Source organism: Onychomys torridus, chromosome 7 (genome assembly GCF_903995425.1).
Source record: "Onychomys torridus chromosome 7, mOncTor1.1, whole genome shotgun sequence".
In the NCBI taxonomy this organism is placed as follows: domain Eukaryota; kingdom Metazoa; phylum Chordata; class Mammalia; order Rodentia; family Cricetidae; genus Onychomys; species Onychomys torridus.
The window spans coordinates 3,731,143-3,752,255 of NC_050449.1; the positions used below are offsets into that span (position 1 = coordinate 3,731,143).

A 21,113-nucleotide genomic window follows, 5' to 3' on the forward strand; every position below is an offset into this window, starting at 1 on the left:
TATATACTAGTGGTTTCCACGGAAAGCATTATGTGAATATTCAAATAGCTTTTGGTTTCAAATCTATGTCTTCTATTGATTACAAGTAACAGAACCAGAAGTTCATCAGCTTAGTTGCTGTCTCGATCACAGTTTTATCAATTACCTATTCTGCACAAAGTGCTGTAATTACCAATTTATTAAGACTGTACACATCTAAACATCTCATAAGGATACAAAGGCAGGCCTTGTCTACTGTTCTGTTTGATTCTATTCAAGATACTACTCTACTGATTTAAATACTAACCCCTCTGGTGAGGATTTTTCTCTGGCTCTTTACACCTTAAGCCTTTCTAAGTCATCTAAGTATACTTCCCAATATTCCCTACCTGTTCCTCTTTGTACCATTAAAGGTATCTCTTCACCCCTTCTGCTAGTCATGCACACCTCCAGCACCAACCTGTGCTGCTAAAATTACCCATGATAACTTTTCTCTGTCTACAGTTAGCCACCCCCTACTCAGGTTCAGGAGCATCTCTTTGCGCAGTTATGTCTCCCAAGATCAGACTGTCTTTCTTAACTGGATAACAGACTTTTAACTACAGGTCTCCCTTTCAAACAGATCAACCAACTTGCTCTGTCTTAAGACTATTTTCCTCCTGTGGCCACGTAAGTTAAATAAAATCATTGTTTCAGTTTACAGTTAGCTTTTGTAAGCATCTAAAAACCTCTGTATTTTCCAGAGACAGATAACAAAACATGAGCATAACTCAATGTTATAAACAGATCTTTTGCAATCCATCAAAGCATCTCCTACTCTTCTTCCATAAGAATTCACTAAGCTTCTGTCAATCTTAATAATTTATTGGATTCCCTTTCCTACCCTTTAAAAGAACAGGATTTTGTAGACTTCCTACTAAAGATCAATTGTGTTTGGCATACATGTAGTTTTCAAAAAATGAACAGGCCTATAATTATTTCTTATCAATTACTAACTTTCCTAAACATAACAACACACATCACTTGAACACTGATGTAGCTTGGAGATCATGCACTGAGATGTTTCATGCACTTGTGCCACATCCATCTCAAGCTACCTGTGGTGGTCTGAATGCAAATAGCCCCATGGGTCCATAGGGAGTGGCACTATTAGGAGATGTGGCCTTGTTGGAGTAAGTGTGGCTTTGTTGGAGGAAGTGTGTCACTGGGGGTGGGTTTTGAAGTCTCAAATGTTCAAGTCAGGCTCAGTGTCTCATTCTCTCTTCCTGCTTCCTGTGGGTTCAGATTTGGAATTCTCAGTTCCTTCTCTAGGACCATGTCTGCCTGTGCACTGCTATGCTTTTTGCCATGATGACAATGGACTAAATCTCTTAACTATAAGCCAGCTCCCAATGAAATGTTTTCCTTTATAGGAGCTACTGTGGTCTTGGTGTCTCTTTCACAGCAAAAGAAACCCTAAGACATTACCTTCTCCAGAACTGGAAGCCAAGACACCACAAGATGTAAGTTCTTCAAACAGAGCCAGTCTCCATTCCGGGCACATTCTTTTAGCATCTGAATTGCTAAATCAGCTTGACCTTGACCCATGGCAACCTACACAAACAAAAACCCCACTGAAAAGTATCTGCTAAAACATTCTAACATAATATTGTCAGAGATTAAGGATAATAATTTCTAAACCTCTATAACTGGCTTTAAAATAAAGTTTTTAAGAAAAACCAAAAACAAATTCCAAGAATTAACCATCTTTTCCAAGAGCATTAAATAATTCATAGTTTAGATGTATAGTTTTTATTTTCCTGTCAAAGTCACTGATCACAGGTACAGACTGTGGAGGGCCCCTGATTCTGTATCACATACAAATGCATACTGTTCTAACAAAGATGCTATCTGTTCACCAATGACTGCATGGAAATCCCAGGCCCTGGCAATGTAACCTTATAACTGACCAGAGTTGCCCTGGCAGATTTATTTCTTCTTAAATTTTAATTGATATGAAGTATTTAAATTTTTTAATCATTGTGTTTTAAACCATATATCTTAATGAAAGAGATTTATTAACTTTCCAAACCTGACAATAAACTAATAAATTCACCTTCAAATCTGTGTGAAAGTTGACTTGAAAGATGATGAAAATGAGCCTTATGAAATTCAGTATGCTATTGGACGGATTTTGCTCAAAATATTTATGCATTTCTTTGCTTTTAAGTCAAGGAACTTACAGGTAAACATTACTGCATTTGCTATAAAAGCATGTAATTAACAATTCTAAAGCCATTTCAAACTTTAATCAGATGTATCCATTCCCTATTGTGCTCTGACAAGAAAACACAATGTTTAGTGCCTTACTTCAAGTTGTCTTGGAACTTTTGGAAGCCTAAAGTTGTGCTCATATAACATCAAGGTGATGAACCATTTCCCCCCTCCCTCTTCACATCCTGTATCTTCACACCCAATCACCTGCTTCCCTTTAAAAACACACTGGTGATTTCACTGGGCTAATCTGGATAAATCAGAATAATTTTCCCATCTCAAGATCCTTAATTACATTCACAAGACTTTTTGATAGTCTTGAGTTCTGGTTATGGACACCTTTCAACACTATTTTAATTGCCCATTCACTGCTAGGATCTAGAGTCTGGGGAGGCAGGGGAAAGAACAGGGAAGTCCCTACCTACCTGGTGGTAACACTCGCTGCTTCTTTCAGCATTAGCAAGTTCTTGAAGTTCCTGAGAAGGGTCAGCTCCCGGGGAAACAATTATTAAGATGGGCTCAATGTCTAGCGTCTCTTTGTATAAACGTTTGAGATTCAGGGGAAGAGGGGATAACTCCTTCAGTCCTAAAACAAGTATTAGAGAAGGTAAAGAAAGGCAGGCAATATTCATTATTAAATATATTAAAAATAATTACATGCAGTGCATGTGCCACCTTTCTGTACAGCAAAAGGAGACCATCCCAGAAAACCACAACTGGACACAATGCAGAGCGTGATGGATTGTTGGGGTGTGTACTGGGTGGGTGGGTGTCAACCTGACACAAGCTATTATCATCAAAGGATCCTCAGCTGAGGACATGCCTCCTTGACATCCAGCTGCAGCTGTTTTCCCTTCAGTGATCAATGCAGAAGGGTCCAGTCAATGTGGATGGTGCTGTCCCTGAGCTGCTGGTTCTATAAGGCTGAGCAAGCCATGGGAAGCAAAGCCAGTAAGCAGCTCCCCTCCATGGCCTCTGCCTCAGCTTCTGCTTTCAGGATTCTGCCCTGTTTGAGTTCCTGTCCTGACTTCCTTCAGTGAGTGATGAAGCATAAGCCCTTTCCTCTCCAACTTGCTCTTTGGTCATGGTGTTTCATCACAGCAATAGAAACCCTGACTAAGACAGGGAGCCTGCCCCCAAAGGACACATCTACATGACAGATCCTATATCAGTGGTTCAGCAGAGAGATCATAAGACCCAGAACACCAGGAAATCTGCGAGGAAATAATCTCTCCTTCAAATGGCTGTATAAACAAAACCAGAAAATGGCACCATTAATGGACATGTTAATGTGGAAGGGAGGAAACTCCATGGGGGCCCCACTACTGAACAAAGAACCACAGGCAACTAAAGACTGGGGAGGGGGAAGAAACTTAGCTTCTCCCAGGAATGAGCCCTGTTATTGGTTGTCCAATGCAGAGTGGTAAGCCTTGAAACCAAATACACACAAACAACAAAAACAGACTCAGCCGGTCGTGTGTGTGTGTGTGTGTGTGTGTGTGTGTGTGTGTGTGTGTATGTGTGTGTGTGTGTGTGTGTGTGTACGTACATATTATGTGAAAACACACACACAACAATAATAATTAAAAAAAGGCTATGAACTTGAGAGTGGAGGGGTACTGGTGGAATCTGAGGAAAGGCACCTGGGAGTGGCTGGAGGGAAGAAAATGAGTAGGAAATGGTATAATTCGATTTCAATTAAAATACTCTAAAAATAAGTATACATGACATAAACTAGAGATACTTGATTAATTTTTAATCTCATATTACATTTTTCTCTAAAAATCACTCAAATACTAATAACACTACTTATGAATGCTTCCTAGAATGTATGCTTTTATAACACTTTTCCTGTGAGGTGCCCTCTGCTTGCCACAGGGCTATCCGTGGACCCCGACTACACACAGACCAGCTGAAGAAATGAGGAGGTGGGATTAGCATCTCTGGACTTTACATCAGCCAAGCAAACTCTTTTCTCCTGTCCTGAGACAGGAGAAAAGTGTTTCTGGCACCATGACAGTGAGTCAAAGAGGAGACCAAAAGCACCCTTCGTCTGTTAGTGGCCTTGTGCATGTCACTAACAGGCACTGTGCTTCGGTTTCCTCCACTGTAAAATAATCACAAGTACTTTGGAGCCCAACAATCTAATGTCAGTATCATAGATTCCATTTGTTCACCACCTACTGCGCTAAGCATTACACCAACCAGTGTATGTATCTGCTGTCTAAATCACATAAGAACCTTGAAAAACAAACATAATGGTCATTTTCTGTGAAAGAAAACTAATACTCAAAAGAAGCTGAATGTCTTGCCCCAGGGCGCCCCACCATGAAGAGCCAAGTGTACTCAAACAGTTCAGCTACGCTTCTTCCTCGCCACAGCCTTTCACCAACTCTGAAGAACTATTCAGACAGAGAATAACAAATTTCCTATTACATATAAATCTCTTCTGTCCACAGTGCATTATCTAATAAAAAGTTGAAAATGCCCACTTCAATTAAGAGCTTCAAATAGACTTGTTCGAGCTAGTGTGTAAAAAGAATATGACACAGAGCATCAGAGAGGCTGGGAAGATGTAGGGCACAGCAGGAAGAACAAATGAGCAAGCAAGGTTCCCATGTCTACAAGGTGAAATGAATAGAAACAGACAAGACCTCTAAGACTTGTAAAAGTAGTAAACACTTGAAAATATGAATTCAGTGCCATCAATAAGGGCCAAGAAGCACTCATAGGTATGGAAAGATGCATGTTGCACCCTGATTCCCCTCCTCTACTCCTCACAACAGCAACTAACGATGATGAAAGATTTGCAGCTATTCCTATTACTAAGTGAAATGTGTCCCTAACAGCCACTTAAGATTAATGAACTTATTTTACAAACTTTATGCTTAACATTTTTGTAGTGATATTTTATTTGTATGTTAATAAATAAAGTTTTCCTGGAGATCAGAGGAAATAGCAAGCCATTTTAAGTAAACACAAAAGTCAGGCAGTGGTAGCACATGCCCTTAATCCTATCACTTAGCAGGCAGGGTCTCTGTGTGTTCAAGGCCACAATAGGAAATAGAACCATGCCTTTAATCCCAGTACCAACCATAGAGACCTGGAGGTCTGTACAGACAGACAGTGACAAAGCTGTGTAGGAAGAGGAAGTGATATAGCTGGGCTAAGAGAGCCAATGAGAGGGCAGAAAAACAAGGCAATAAAGAAATGGGTAGACAGGAAGTAGCTCGCATTTGGAAGCTGCAGAGTTGGTGAGGTAGGTTAGCTGGTGACTTTCACTCCTATATTTGGCTCCATGTTTTTTATTTAATAAGACCATTTAGAAATTCATCTACACATTTTTTTTTGTTTTGTTTTTACATTCCAACCAAAGTCCCCACCCCCCCTGACCTCCCATCTACTCCTCTTCCTCTGTTTCCAGGCCTCCTGTGGCTATCAGCCCAGCAATAGTATATCAAGTTGCAGTGAGACTATGCGCCTCCTCTTCTACTAAGGCTGGATGAGGCAGTCCAGGAGGAATAGGTCCCAGACGCAGCCAATAGTCAGAGACAGTCCTGCTCTCACTGTTAGGAATCTCATAAGAAGACCAAGTCACACAACTACAACATATATGCAGAGGCCCTTGGTTGGTCCCATGAAGGCTTCCTGGTTGTTAGTTCAGTTTCTGTGAGTCCCTATGAGCCTAGGTGGTTCTGTGGGTTTTCTTGTGGTGCCCTTGACCCCACTGGCTCCTAAAATCATTCCTCCCAATCTTCTGCAGGATTCCCTGAGCTCTGCCTAACATTTGGCTGTGGGTCTCTCCATGTGTTTCCATTAGTTGCTGGGTGAAGCCTTTCTGATGACAGTTGGGTTAAGGACCAATCTATGAGTATAGCAAAATATTAGGAATCAGGTAACTGTCTAGGTAAAGGATAACGGACTAGTCTCTGTCATTTTGGTTGGTCCTTCTCAAATTCCTGATCACTTTGATGGCTAGACTAATTGTAGTTTTGTCAGCTAGGAAACATCAGACAATCAGCTCCTTCCCCTGAAGGCTACAGCCACCTTGGTAGTTCATTAGTTAGGTGTTGGGGAATATTATTTTAAGGTGTATTACTTTTGTTTATGTTGCATTTGTTTAACTCTGTGAAGCTGTGATACTTTGCCTGTCTAAAGCACTTGACAGTCTAATAAAGAGCCAATAGTGAGGCAGGAGAGAGAAATAGGCAGGATTGGCAGGCAGAGAGGATAAACAGAAGGAGAAATCTGGAAGGGAGGAAGAAGTAGCCGAAAAAGGAGGACTCCAGGGACCAGCCTCCAAGCTACACAGCAAGCCACGGAGTAAAAGAAAGATTTACAGAAGAAAAGGTAAAAGCCTAGAGACAAAAGATAGATGGGATAATTTAAGTTAAGAAAAACTGACTTGAAACAAGCCAAGCTAAGATCAGGCATTTATAAGTAAGAATAAGCCTCCATGTGTGATATATTTTGGAGCTGGGTGGCAGGCTCCCCAAAAGAGCAAAAACAAACAACAACAGTTAGGTTTCTTGTTAAAAATACATACAGGTTTTCCTTGTTCACAAGCTTCATATTAAAGGATAAACATGTTTCAGAGGTAACTTTCTACTAAAGGAACATGATTTGCAATGACTATTCTCAGTAATTACTTGTGTCTCTAATAAATGAATAGATGAGGGAAAGGGGTTAAAGTCTATGTAAGTTTTAAAAGTCTAAGAAAATATTTTAAGATGTAAAGGTCTAAGGATGTAAAAGCTTAAATAAGTTCTGAGGGTTTCAGAAAATGATTTAAGATGTATAAATGCAAGTTGTAAAGGTATAAGTTAGTGACTTAAGATATGTGAAGATGGGAAATGTCTCAAACTTCTGTACCTTTTCTATGCTATTGTTATACTGGGATTTCAGAGGTTCAGAGTTTTAACATTAATAAATGGGGTTCTAATAAACTGATAGAGTACTAACTACTTACTACTCGGTCATGAGCTCAAGATTTTGAATTTTCTTTGGTTGTCTTCTAAGTTTAGACTTAAAGGTATGTTTCATTAGGCTAGAACATATATCAGGCTCTCTAGACATAGGAAAAGTATTCATGCTTTTTAACCCAAAGCCATAGCCTTTGCTATGATGCCAAGGTAAATCTGTTTCAGCTGTTTTACCGACACCAGCATGTTCCTGGGAAAGAGTGCTGCTACTCCATCACCAAGTCTGGCCTGGTGGAGACCTGGGTCGTGTCACTCTAGAAACTGGGGGAGGACTTCAGACTGTGACCACCCCACTTCCTCTCCCTTACTCTGGTGGCAGTCCTCCCTTTTCTGCCTGGCTTAACCCTATTATGGGGCCAGTCGTTTTCATTTGTCTATTTTTTTTCTTTTTGTCTTCTCTGCTCCCTCTAGGAAAGGATTTTTGAGATGTCCAGGATGGTGGTCAACTGAATGCTTTTTCACCTCTCACTGAGTACATGCCCACCAGCTCCCACGTCTCCCTCCCCACATTGTCCCATGCCAACAGGAAGTAGGCAGATTTGAACTGGTGCCCATATACCCAAAAAGATCAAGATGTTGTTCAGTTGGAGCCTCTGGCTTCCTCTACATGGTCCTAGAAGCCCCATTCTCATTCTCTCTTTAGTCTCAGTCTCTCTCTCTCTCTCTCTCTCTCTCTCTCTCTCTCTCTCTCTCTCTCTCTCCCTCCCTCCCTCCCACCCATCCTTCCCCACCCACCCACCCACCCACCCCAGTTCCAAACCTCTGCAAACAAAGGAAAGGCACCACAAAGCCCAGCTCTGCAATCTTGGAGGCAATTGCAGCTTCTTTCCTTGAAGGTGCCAGCTGCCCAAGTTCTTGCCTAAACACTGAGCTTTGACAATACTTGGGCACAAACCCAGCCTGTGATTGTCATCACCCCTTGCCTACAATCTATAAAACTTTCCTACCCTGGCTTGGGTGTGTGACTTCTCTAGCCTCAATCTCTGGGGCCAGAGAACCCACATGGGCGCTGCTTTGCTCAATATACCTGTTGTTATACTTTTTCAATTAAGCTTGATCTGGCTTACTGCACTGGTGGATAAACTTATAAGGAGTAAGGTTGGGGGCAGAAAACTTAGTAGTCTTTTTCTCAATTTCTTTAAGGAGTTTTTCATTTTCTCTTTAAGAATCTCTTTCATCTTCATAACATTGTTTTTAAGGTCATTTTCTTGTGCTTCAGCAGTATTGGAATATCCAGATCTTGCTGTCTTAGGATAGCTGAGTTCTGTTGGTATCAGATTGCCCTGGCTGCTGTTAATTGTATTTTTACACTGGTGTTTAGACATCTGGGTTTGGGATGATTAGTTCTAGTCCCTGATTTCTGAGTTTGTCTGTGTTGGATTGGTGTTTTGTTCCTTGGTTTCTGCTTCCTCTTTGGTTTTCTAGTCTTTGTTGTCCAGATTTCTAGCAGCAGGTATGATCTCTGTCCAAGTTGGGCATTGGCATTATGGTGGTTAGCTTGGCCTTTGGTGCAGTGGGGGTTTCTGTTGATCTGACTGGTGTGGCCTGCACCTGAGTGGCAGGAATCAGCTGGAATTGAGGACAGAGTCTAGCAGAGGCAGAAACTATGATCTGGGAAGGCAAGGACAACAGGAAAGGTTTCAGAGAGCAGAGTCCAGGGAGCAGGGTAGCTCAGCTGGCAGGCAGGTCACTCACCGATTCTGACTAGTGTGGCCTGCACCTGAGTGGTGGAGATCCACTGGGCTATGTTAACTAATTTTAAATTGTTATTAATCACACAATTTTGAGAACCAATAAAAATATTTTGTACTTATGAGAATGTACAAAGACATAGATCTATTCAGAATGGGGATGTAGTTGAGATAGGGCATGCCAAGCACGCATAAAATCCTAGGCCCTAAACCCCAGCACCTGTATTAAACAGATGTTGTGGTGCACACCTGTAACCTCAGCACTAGGATAAGGTAGACACAGGAGGAACAAAATTAATGTCATCCTCAGCTATATAGTGAGTTCAAGGCCAGCCTGGGCCACATGATTGAAAAAAAAACAAGAAGAAAGCTGAAATTCACTTGCTCAAACATTATTTCATTTTTGTATTCATAAACTCAAATACATGTTCTAGGACAACTGCATTAAATATAGTCTTATTTAATAAAACAAAAATCTTTAAAAATATGCATGACCATGACTCACCAACTAAAATCACCATACTTAATTTTAAGAAATGATTCAGGACATGGAACAGAATCATACACACTGCAGCTGTTGAACTAGGTAAAAACCAGGGAGACAGCAAACTGGATGAGAATTTCTAATAGCCTTAAAAAGGAATTGAAACTCTCTGGATAAGTGAGACAGTTGATTAGCTTGAAGTATTTGGGAGGCCCACAGGCAGTGGGACTGGGATCTGTCCTTAGTGTATGAGCTGGCTAGTTGGAACCTGAGGCCTATGCTGATACATTTTGCTCAGCCTGAGTGAAGGGAGGAGGGAACTGGACCTGTCTCCACTGAATCTACCAGGCTGAGTTGAATCCCCAGGGGAGTCCTTGCCCTGGAGGAGATGGGAATGGGGGGTGGGGTAGGCTGGGGGGAGGACAGGGGAATCCGTGGCTGATATGTAAAATTAAATTAAATTATAAAAAAAAGAAATTGAAGTTATAAAAATGTAAAAGACAAATTACTGGAGGCAAAAAAACCCTGGTTCTTGGATAGAATAAGCAAGAAAATCCCACACTGTAATAAAGTACACACATCTATGTGCATAAAAAAATAAGGAAGCTACGGATGTTTATGTTAATGACAAAATAACGGGCACTTTTTTATTATTCACCCATCTCCTGAGAATACTATGATTGGCATCTATTAAGTAGCAAAATATGTCAAAATATAATGACACTTTGTTATGAAATCACTGCTGACGAAGTTCCAGGCCATTGTGAACTCCCTGATATGGGTGCTGAGAACTGAACGTGGGCCCTCTATAAGAGCAGCATGCACTCTTAACTGCCGAGCCATCACTCTAGGTTAGGAATCTCTATCTATGCTGAGAATTTGGGAAAAACTTTAAAGATTTTATGCAAGAAAGATTTCTTTTAGGTTTCAGAGATTGTACAGCTTCCAGAGGGGAGTGGCTGCAAACCAAACCCAACTACAGCAGGAAAAGAAAGAAGGAAGGCAGCCCCTTATTTGAGTATGTTCTCCATGCTTCTATAAGACAAAGCTGAGCCTTCTGTGGCATGTGCTGTAACTGGAAGAGCAAGCCATTCCTAAGCAAATAACAAAATGCCAGATTCTGATGCAGTTACAGAGGAAAACAGTGTGATGAAGGAGAAGACAAGAGAGTGAGATGCTATTTTTCCAAAATGATGAGGGAAATATTTATGTAACAGCTGGAAAAGGCAATGAAGGAGATAGCTAGGTAAAACTACAGGAGAACAGTGACTGCAAAGGTCCTGGAGTGCCAGAATCATGCCTGTGCACAGGAATGGAAACCATTGTTGGACTACAACGTGAGTGAAGAGGCCACAGAATCTGAAGGAAGAGCAGAAAAGACATCATGAGATGCCTGGGAAGAGAGATGCCATCAGGGTTTGCCCAAGAAGAGTCATCTGATTCAGCGTGTGCCACAACACTCTAGCTACTGTGGGAATAACTGAAGATGAGGAGGACAGAGTCTGAGGGAAGCCCCCTTACTCCTACAATGGTGACTTGAGCAAAGGGGCAGACAGCAGAGAGGAAGTGGATTCTGGAAGTGGTTGGAAGACAGAAAAACAAATGAAAACTATGGTACAACTGAGATGACAGGTTATGATGACAGGTTACTTAAGTTGTAGTGGAAAACTAAACAAACAGAAAATAAGTTTGGGGGTTAGAACCTAAAATACTGCAAAGTGAACTGTAAAGGAGATAGGGTAACAGAAGTGAATTTGGGAAGTTTTAATCTGAGATGTCAATTAGATGCTAGGATAGAAAAATGAAAATGTCCATGTCAATTGCATTAGCCTTGTGTGTCCATTAGACATGCACAGACAATAGACAAGCACGTGGTAACAAGAGCTTGGAAACCCAGCTCCAAGGTCAGGGATTTCAGGCATGCACCATGACATCCAGCTCTTTTCATACTTTCCTTAACAGTTTTTATTAAATTTTCTTACAGAATTGAAATTATTTCCAGGGGGGCAATTAGTTTTAATTCTTTGGACAATACTCTTTGAAAGGCTGAAAAAACTATAGTCTGAAAAGCAAAAAAAATGTCAATATTTTGTTTTAGATTATGCTAAAATTACTAATTTTGAAGGCTATATTTCTGAAGGCTATAGTATATTTTATTGTCACTATAATTTTTTTCCATTTTTGCCACTAACATTTGAATGCCGTTTTTGTAACCCTTATAACAAATGAAAGTAAAAAAATAGTTTCATTAGAAAATATTTTAAAAACTCAGTATTTTTACCTTGTTAAATATAGGATGTCAATTATGTAATTTAATTAAACACTGAATACAATTATGTCCAATAAGGAGAAACATATTTCTAAATAAGTGGCGATTATAAGTCACATGAATAATAAAAACAAATAATACAAGACCTTAAAACATTTCTACTAGGGTCAGCATAAATGAACTGTTAGTTCAAAAGCAGTGCCCCAGGTCAGAGGTAGAATCTACAAAGGTCTGTGCTTACCCAGGGTCTTACAGGCAAACAGAGCCATGGCACTCTGCAGTCTGTCTGGTCGTAGAGCCTGAACGACAAGAACCTGAAACAAAATGGAGAATACATTTTGTAAATAGACATTTCTCAGCAGCATTAACTAAACAATAGTTAATGATTACTAATTAATGTTTACAGAAATACAAGAGTAACCAATATTACATATTATTTACTACGCTTGAAACTGTCACAACAGTTATGAACCAAGACTTCCCTTTTATGTCAAAAATTCCTTAAAGGATGAGTGAGATATGTCTTCCTGATTATATAAAGGGCCAGTGGCTGGTGAAGATAGCAGGGTAAATGTTTAGCATCTGGAAGCTGCCTGCCTGACATCTGAATTATGTTTCTGCTGACTTCTGTGTATGTATAGCATTCCTTTGATGTGTAAATGTTAATTTTCAGATGGTTTGTTGTTTGGTTTAAGCATATCTGCTGAGATAGCATTCACTGCACAAGAAAACAAAATGAATTGGCTTCCATAATAGACAGCTCAGAGAAAAGGCAAGTGAAGGGCCATTTCCTAGGGTGCTCCAGAGCCATTTGCCAAACTCAAGTTAAAAATACCCAGAGGGACCTCAAGACTTTCCTTTGAAATGGAGTTTTAAAAGTTCCCTTTCCTTCACATTAAATTCTCTCCTTAAATAGGACTCTTTAAAATAAGTGAATGGAGAATGCTTATGATTTATAGTTTAGTCACTTTGTTAAAGACCTCTTCTCCTATCACAGGATCCCACTTGGATCAGAGGCAGAGAGAGTAACAAGAGGTACAGGGGGACACCCACTTAGAAATGTTGCTAGGGCTCTGCCTGGATAAGGTGGCCAAAGCAGAAAGCCCATCTTCCTGCATGTGGATGAAGTTACACAATACACTAAAAGCAAAGCTTTTACTTAAACGGCATCTCAAGGGCAAGAGACAGACACATCACAGTTTTGACCTTGTTCTGCACTTGGATAGCATTACACTTTACCTGCTGAAATAAGGAAACTTTCTTGGCAAGAATTGATGGAAACTCCTGTTCACACATTGAGTGATGGTAGTATGTACGCCAAAGTGCCATGTCTTCAAAACAGAGGGTCTGGTAGAGACTGGGGAGAGCGATCTAAAATGGAAACTATCACATGTAAGGGGCTGCAACCATACACACATAAACATACCTTATAAAAACTACAAAAGCCAAAGAAAGCTAATTAGATGCTTACTACTTGTTTTGTACTTTGTAATAGTTTGATTCACATTTCATGGTTAGAAACAGCATAGTGAACTCACCCACATTAAAGCCTGTAAAGCACTCCCAAGATAGTATTCTATCAACCAATATTCATAAGAGATATTTTCTGTACACAAAGACATTGGTATCATCATCAAAACATGCAAGACCTCAGGACAGGACAGCACAGCTAAGCTCATATTAAAGTGAAAGTGCATCTCTAGCAACAAGGATGCTCTTTCTAACCAAACTTTGCTATGGTGCTACTGGGGGCATCTCACTTGGGTTTCAGTTTCAGCCTTTCTCGGTGGAAGACTTTGTGGAAGTCTTATCAAGACATTTCTACAGCAGCTTAATAAGAATCCCACCTTCAGTCTCTCATCTACTTCCTTCCTCCCACCTTTAGTCACCTTCAAAAAGAATCATGCAAAGTGAGTTGAGCCAGAGTCCTTTACTTCTTCAGCTGCAGTTGATTCTTGGGGATATTAAAATCCAGCAACCCCTCCTTGCTCACTGCCTGCATTCCTACCTGTCCATATCTTCTTCTAAACTGAACTCAGTACACTATACCAAACTCCTGACCTACAGAGTGTGTGTGTGTGTGTGTGTGTGTGTGTGTGTGTGTGGGGGGTGTGTGTGTGTAAATTTCAAATTTAATTTACCTTTACAGGTTTACCTTATGTCCAACTCTTGTATTTTGTAACATCAGCAAATCTTTTAGAAAGCATGTTTTCTGTAAACCATATTTGCTTATGTATCTATATGTGACCACATAGGGTTGTTTTGCCTCTAAAAGTTCAAACCCACATTGCTAGTTCATAAGTGTCTGTTCAACACTTAGTTTTTGCCTTAAACAAACCCACCTCTTAGAGATTTACCCAAATAATCCATTCCTTCTATCTCAATATCCTCCTTTCCCCAAATTTTTCCAAGAATGGACAATATGAACAGAAGTGCAAATCTGTACAGAGGAATGTTTTCTTTTAAAACAAAAGAAGACCTGTATCTGTAGTATAGAATTTCATGCATAGACACATGCATCAAGACTGTTAGGATACTATATCTAGCATCCATAGTCACATTTAAATAATTCTTTGTGCTGGTAACATTTCATTATGTAACCTAACATTAAACAAAGAAATTTAACAATTCACATTTAACTTACTCAGTTTTAAAAAATGATTCTAAGACTCTGGATAATATCTGATAGTTGTCCATTAGCTTCATAACAACTGGCATATAAGTCCCATCACTACTAACACTGGTGCACTATATATTACATAATCATTCCACTATCAGCCAGTTCTTTGAGATGGGCAATGAATGTAGTAGTCAGTGTGTCCTGTGGATCTTGAGTAGAGCCAACCATATCAAATGGCAATTTTCTGGTATGTTCTTGACAATGATTTTGTTTGAGGAAGAGTTTCTTAGTACACAAAATAAACATTTGCTATCTGTTAATGTTAAAGAAAACCACAGCTGCGTAATAGTTAAGAGGTATGGGAAGATATTGATACACAACAGGTTCAATTCTTAACAGAACTCAGAAAATCCAAATGTACATAGCCAAGAAGCAGGACTGAAGTCAGTAAATAAAGAGTTACTGAGAAAACTTCAGGGGTAAGGGAAGTCCTGACTAAATGAACTAACTAGGATTCTCTCTTCAACAGGTCAAGGTAAGATGGCAGAGGATTTCATGGCTTATTCTATGCAGAACATGGGAGAATTCTGAGCAAACCACAGACTACTGAGTTCTGGATAAAATAAGACTTCATAATAAAATACACAGAGAGGTATAGGGGAAATGTCAGCAGATTGATTTAAGTTAGGTCACCTAAGAAACTCTGGTCATTGACACTATAATGGCCGATGATAAACATAAAAGTAAATAATCAATGGAGAGAAATAACATGATATGAAGAGAAACCCACTCATTCTATCAACAAAAATTTATGGGGGGAAAGGCATACAGTGTAGTGGCAAGAGACCCTTAGCTGTGAAGCACAGACTTCAGCTTTGAACCCTGCCTCCTTCACTGTCAATCACTTCAAATTAATGTGATCACAGCAGCTGCCTTCGATGCTGTTGGAACGATGTAATAAGAGAACCATTTTCAACCTCTGCAGAGTAGCTCAGATTGAGCCACCTACAATTGCTTTATTGTTTTCTCTGTGGGCTACTGTAGTACTATATAGTTTTCCTTCTATTATACCATAAAGAAACTGAGGCAGGGGTTGGGGATTAAGCTCAGTGGTAGAGCACTTGCCTAGCAAGCATAAGGCCCTGGGCTCGATCCTCAGCTCTGGGGGGTGGGGGGAAAGAAAAAGAAACTGAGCCAAAGAAGGGAAAGAGGGAACCAAGTCAGTAGAACATGTTTGTCTTTCATCTCTACAAACACAATGCATTGGGCTGAGCAATTAAAAATAAGCTGGAGGAGGCAGACACCACAGTAATTCTTTGGCATTTTAAATGAAGAGATTTTATATCCTTACTGCAGAAATATCAACACTGATATAAATAAGTTGCACATACACAATGTCAACACAAGTAAATCACACACAAAATTAAAATACCCTACAAAACAGGAAAGAAATACTTTCAATAGGAGCTCATTGGCCAAAGTGCCAGCTACACAAACATGAGTTCAGAGCCTAGAGCATACATGAAGAGCCAGGCATGGTAGCTTGAGTCTGTAATTCTAGCTCTGGGTGCCACAAACACCAGGCATGCTGGTACTTGCTGGTCATTCCATCTAACTCATTTTACCCAATTGGTAGGCTCTGGGCTCAGTAAGAGACTCTGTCTCAAAAAAAAAAAAAAAAAAGCAATAAAGTAAGACAAAGACACTCACTCAACTATGACTTCTGACCTCTATATGTACCAGTACACATATGCACAGACATACAATATATAAGCATATACACACAATTTAAAAAATTAATAAAAAAATGAACCTTCAATGTTGCCACAGCCCAGCTTCTTTCCTGATCTATCCAAGATGGAAGTTGATCACGAATTCTTTGCTGAGAGTCCTTCAGTAAAAGCAATTTTCCTTAATGAATTTGGTAAAATTCAAATTTTTTTAAAAAGCTATTGAGTAGCTATTTTTATTAACACAAGATTGAAAAGAAAACATACTCTATACTACTTCTTTATTAAGTCACCATGGTAAATTCTATGTAACACTGTCAGAAAGAAGACCACTGATACATAAAACATGGCATTCACTTTTTTTTTTTTTTTTGGTTTTTCAAGACAGGGTTTTTCTGTGTAGTTTTGGTCCCTGCCCTGGACCTCGCTCTGTAGACCAGAATGACCTTGAACTCACAGAGATCTGCCTGGCTCTGCCTCCCAAGTACTGGGATTAAAGGCGTGCGCCACCACTGCTGCCATTCACTCTTATTGTGCTTAACCATCCATTTCATATAAGCACTAGACTGTTAGTTCACAGGGTTGTTCCTTCACAGGAAGGAACACATGATCTGCCCAGAAAGCTGCATTCCTGCCTGCTGATCTTTGTGCTATCTGTGATGCCAGACCCTCCCCTAAGCCCTTATCATAAGCTTGCTTTGATTAGTCGATCTATAGAAGCCATCTCGATGGAAGTTGTCACATATATTTTACAGAGATTCAATGTAGTCAAGTCCAATCTTCATATTGTTACTCTGTTCCTCAAGGAGATTTATGTATGCTTTATTGTGCACACAGGATTGAGTTAATTATCACTGGAAAAGTTTTCACCAAATTGTGCTGTGCTTAACTTAAATATGCCTAAAATAAACTCAGGGTTAGACTCCCAAAGTTTGTATCAACACCAGCTACTTAGTTGTGTTGAGACAAACTGCCTTCTTGCCTCCCACAGGGACCTGCTACAATGACTGTTCTGTATTTTCAATGCATCAGTTTCAAGATTATTATCTGTTATTTGCTAAACACAAAATTTATTTAAAAACTGTATGTTTCAATAGTTTATAAAGTTTAAAAAAGTAATTTCAAAGCCTGTTATATAAGAAAAATTAATTTTCCTAAAGATTATAACATCTTTCTTAAAACAAAATACAAATCCTGTGAAAAATAAGCAATGTTAAAATCTTAGTATTTAATAATTTTTCTCTAAAAGTTTACCTTTTCAAGGTCTAAAAATATATTAAGCCCATTTTATAGAAAGGAAGCACAGGTCAGGAATTACTCTAATAAAAGTATAATTGCAACAATAATTTTAAACTCCTATGATACAATTGTATTTCATAAAACCCAAGGCAAGAACTTTTTCCCCTAGTGAGAAATCCCATTTAACTCACAGCTTTGCGCAGCATGTCTCCAACAACCACACCTGTAAACGTATCCCATTCCTAGTGAATAAAACATGAAGGAACAAAAAAATATCAGAACACAACCAGCCAACAACATTGTCTTAAATTTCTTATAAAGCATCTCACAATGCAGCTTCCTCAGAACACAGGGAATGCACCTCCCATTTCTTCAAGCAGACCAGCAGTGGAGAGTCATCTGCCACCAGAAAACATGCATGAAACCTACCAGAGCTAACTGTGTTAAGACAGAAATGGATGTGCACCGTGTATGCCACACTCATCATCTAGACATTTAATTGTTCTTTCATGCACTACTACTCACTAATACACATGCAGGGAAGGCCTGGAAGTTCCAACCCCCATTGAGGCTTCGGAAGTTCCAACCCCCATTGAGGCCTGGAAGTTCCAACCCCCATTGAGGCCTGGAAGTTCCAACCCCCATTGAGGCCTGGAAGTTCCAACCCCCATTGAGGCCTGGAAGTTCCAACCCCCATTGAGGCTTCGGAAGTTCCAACCCCCATTGAGGTCACGCCCACAAGGCGGGGTGGAGGAGGAAGCGGAAGACCCAAGATAGAGAGGTGGTCTCCCTCTCTTGGTTCTGGGACCCTGGACGCAGGAGGTAGAATGAGCAGAGTTCTCCAGAGAACACCGCCAGACTGCGCCATACCTTTGCCAGACCCTACAACCTATCCCTTCATTTGTAAGTTATCCCACAAAATAAACCTCCCTTTTAACTACGTGGAGTGGCCTTAATAATTTCACCAATAGTCCACCAAGATTAAAACTTGTTTGTGATGTATACATTAAGAAAGGTATTCCAAGGAGGCACAATAGTGCATATAAGGCCTGAAAACATACTAACTATAATTTAAAAAATTATATGAAAGATAGCTAAGTTAATAAAAATTTATTAGAACCACATTAATAAATTCAGGAAAAAGTAAGCAAATGAGTGACAGCATGTGGAATTAGAAAAAAATGAAAGACAAGAAGAACAGCGAATGGTCTGTGTTCTTTTACTATCTGACATGAAAAACTATCTGAAAATTAAAACTTGACCAAGGTAGAGTTGGAGGCAATAGATTGAATTTGGACTCTCTTAGCACCCTTGCTACTCAACTCTCCCTCTATGATATTTACACAATAATGAAAAAGAAAAACAAACATAATTCTTTTTTAATTTAGTTCAACTCAAGTGAGTATCATGAGTATTAGATGTGGTTAAATGACAGACCAGAAAAAGATGATGGACAAAGAAGACAATGTAACCCTCTGGGCTCATGGGATACCTGTGCAGCCCCACCCCTACTCCCATTTCATCTGATGACTCTTGACAGGTGAGCAGAGGAGAGACAATGTAGTTGTGTGCCCATGTTACTACTTTCTCCCTTTCTCAGTTGCTTAGAACAGGAAAGCCAGGAGGTTGGCTCTTCTGATACCCTCAGGAAGTGGCCTGGTTCAAAATACCACAAGTACCCTGGGAAATGACTTAGATCTGTCACTTGTAATCCTAAGTGTACATCAGGGAAAAAGAACTTCACAACAGCACCTCACAGAAATCACTTAGGAAACATTAGTTAATATTTATACAACTTACAGACTAAGTCATCTCTAGCCTAAGAAAAACCCTGTCTTAATGGATTTCTCTGAGGTATCAAGATTTACTTCCTTTAATACTACTTACATTTTCTTGAAAAAGTTCAGGATGCATGCCTCGAACAAAATGCAAAGCAAACATCAACTGGTCAGCCTGCAAGGAAGAACAGGGTTATACTTTGCTATTTCTTAAAACATGTCTTTAAATTTTGAGTGATATACTTCTATATTGTCTTTTTTTTTTTAACCAGTAATAACAAGTGACTTCAGGTTCTACCAACACAGAACAAACCAAATACTCAAATTGTCTCTTAAAAGTAAACACAATATTAAGATGATAAATATAATACTTTGATGCCTCTATCACTGTGTTATCCCTTATGACAGACATGTATCTACACACACACACACACACACCTCACAGCATTAATACGTTTGTCTGGTCATTTTTTTTCTTTACCAAGAAAGAATACTGCAGTCTCATCAGCCTTCTGCCATTCTACAAGCTTCTGACCACCCACAGGGATCTATATGCTAAGGCTAATAATTGCTGCACAAACGTGATCCCACACTGGCTGGAAGTGTGTGGTCAGTAACAGTGAGGCATTTCGTCTCCTCCCTGCTTTCTAACTTTAGGGAAAAACATAGAATTACAGTGTCACACACCCGATGCAAGGTTGATACTATAAGCCAGAACAACCACAATCCTCTTCCGTCATTGTCAAAGGTGGAAATGGCAGAAGAAATCATTGTTTGATGTCCTTCTGGTTGTCTAGTTGTAATAATGAAGTCTACAGCCACAATTTTTAAGAAGGATGTCATAAGGGAGAACCATGATTCAAGACTGAAACAAAACCCACAGTGTATAGAGGGGGAGCAAGCATGAGTACAGCACATGAGCACATTATCCCAATCAAGCTCAATTAACATTGCAGATTAATGAATCAAACTAAGGACTTTTCAAAGCCTCGGTTTGTTGTTTTGGTTTTTTTGTTTGTTTTGTTTTGTTTTTTAAGAAAATCTTGTCATCATCCACAATTGAGCAAATATTTTAGATTTCTAAAAATCTCTTATTGACTTTGCTTATCAGGTCAGAAATCTTCATCTTTTTAGTTCAGTGCCAATTTATCTCAATATATTTGGGTTCTGTTAGAATCTATTCCAATATATAAAAAACCCAATGGATTCCCTACTGGCTGAAGGAAGGAACATAAACAAAAGATAAGTAGGACCCTGAGTGTCTGCCACATCCCATTAAATTACATACAACACTGCAGGAAATAACTAGAAGAAGCCATTGGATTAGGGTTAGCATGGTGTGAGTCTTTATAGGACGTTAGAGAACAAGTTCATATTTGTATTGAGTGTTTTCCTGGTCATCTGCTGGCAAGAAATTTCAAGCATCAAGTAAAATGCTTTTGAACTGCAACTTCAATAAACTCTACATCCAAGTTGATTCTCAGTCTCAGCCTCTTGCTCCGTATAACAGAACAGTCCTGCTGCAGGCATTAAATACACATAAGGTTCTTACCTACCACATCTATCAGGTAACAACACTCTGACATAATGGCAGACTGATGGCAAACTGCATGATACTGAAAGGGAAACACACATCAAAACTATTCTTCCAATCCTATAATTCTCAAGAGACAATAAAAACTGAAGTTACCAAATCTAAGTCTGTTTTACAGTAGTCAGTCCTCTCAAATCTGTCCAGTGAGAAGCACCAGGCTCCTGGAACCTGAGGAAGAAAGCCCCATTCCACAGCAAAGGAGTTGAGACAGCACAGAACCCAAGTCCTTGCTGTGGGTCTGCAGCTAACTCTTGCATTTTAATGGACAACTCTATGAACACTTACAATGCTATGAGGAAAAGAGGGTGGAAAGAATGCAACCCGGAAAGTTCCAGAATCATCTAAGTAGAAGAAAATTGTCTAAATTATCAAGATCCACTTCAATAGATACAGATTACAAAGTTTCTAAACACTAACCCAGAGGACAGCTATGTTTTTAATAGAAGAGTATAAGTCATTAGTTTATATAATATATATATATATATATATATATA

General features: G+C 39.5%; 1 protein-coding gene across 2 annotated transcripts in view; it reads right to left on the reverse strand.

Annotated features, from left to right (window-relative positions):
- Dync2h1 (dynein cytoplasmic 2 heavy chain 1) overlaps positions 1–21,113 on the reverse strand; it is a 229,691-nt gene that overhangs the window by 64,735 nt on the left and 143,843 nt on the right. For both annotated transcript variants that reach the window (XM_036192145.1, XM_036192144.1), the window contains exons 72-78: positions 19,135–19,200; positions 17,439–17,489; positions 16,092–16,169; positions 12,898–13,029; positions 11,900–11,972; positions 2,658–2,818; positions 1,447–1,572 (exon numbers count right to left, since the gene is read on the reverse strand). In XM_036192145.1, the coding sequence (XP_036048038.1) occupies positions 1,447–1,572; positions 2,658–2,818; positions 11,900–11,972; positions 12,898–13,029; positions 16,092–16,169; positions 17,439–17,489; positions 19,135–19,200 (687 nt within the window). The remainder of the gene's footprint in view (positions 1–1,446; positions 1,573–2,657; positions 2,819–11,899; positions 11,973–12,897; positions 13,030–16,091; positions 16,170–17,438; positions 17,490–19,134; positions 19,201–21,113) is intronic.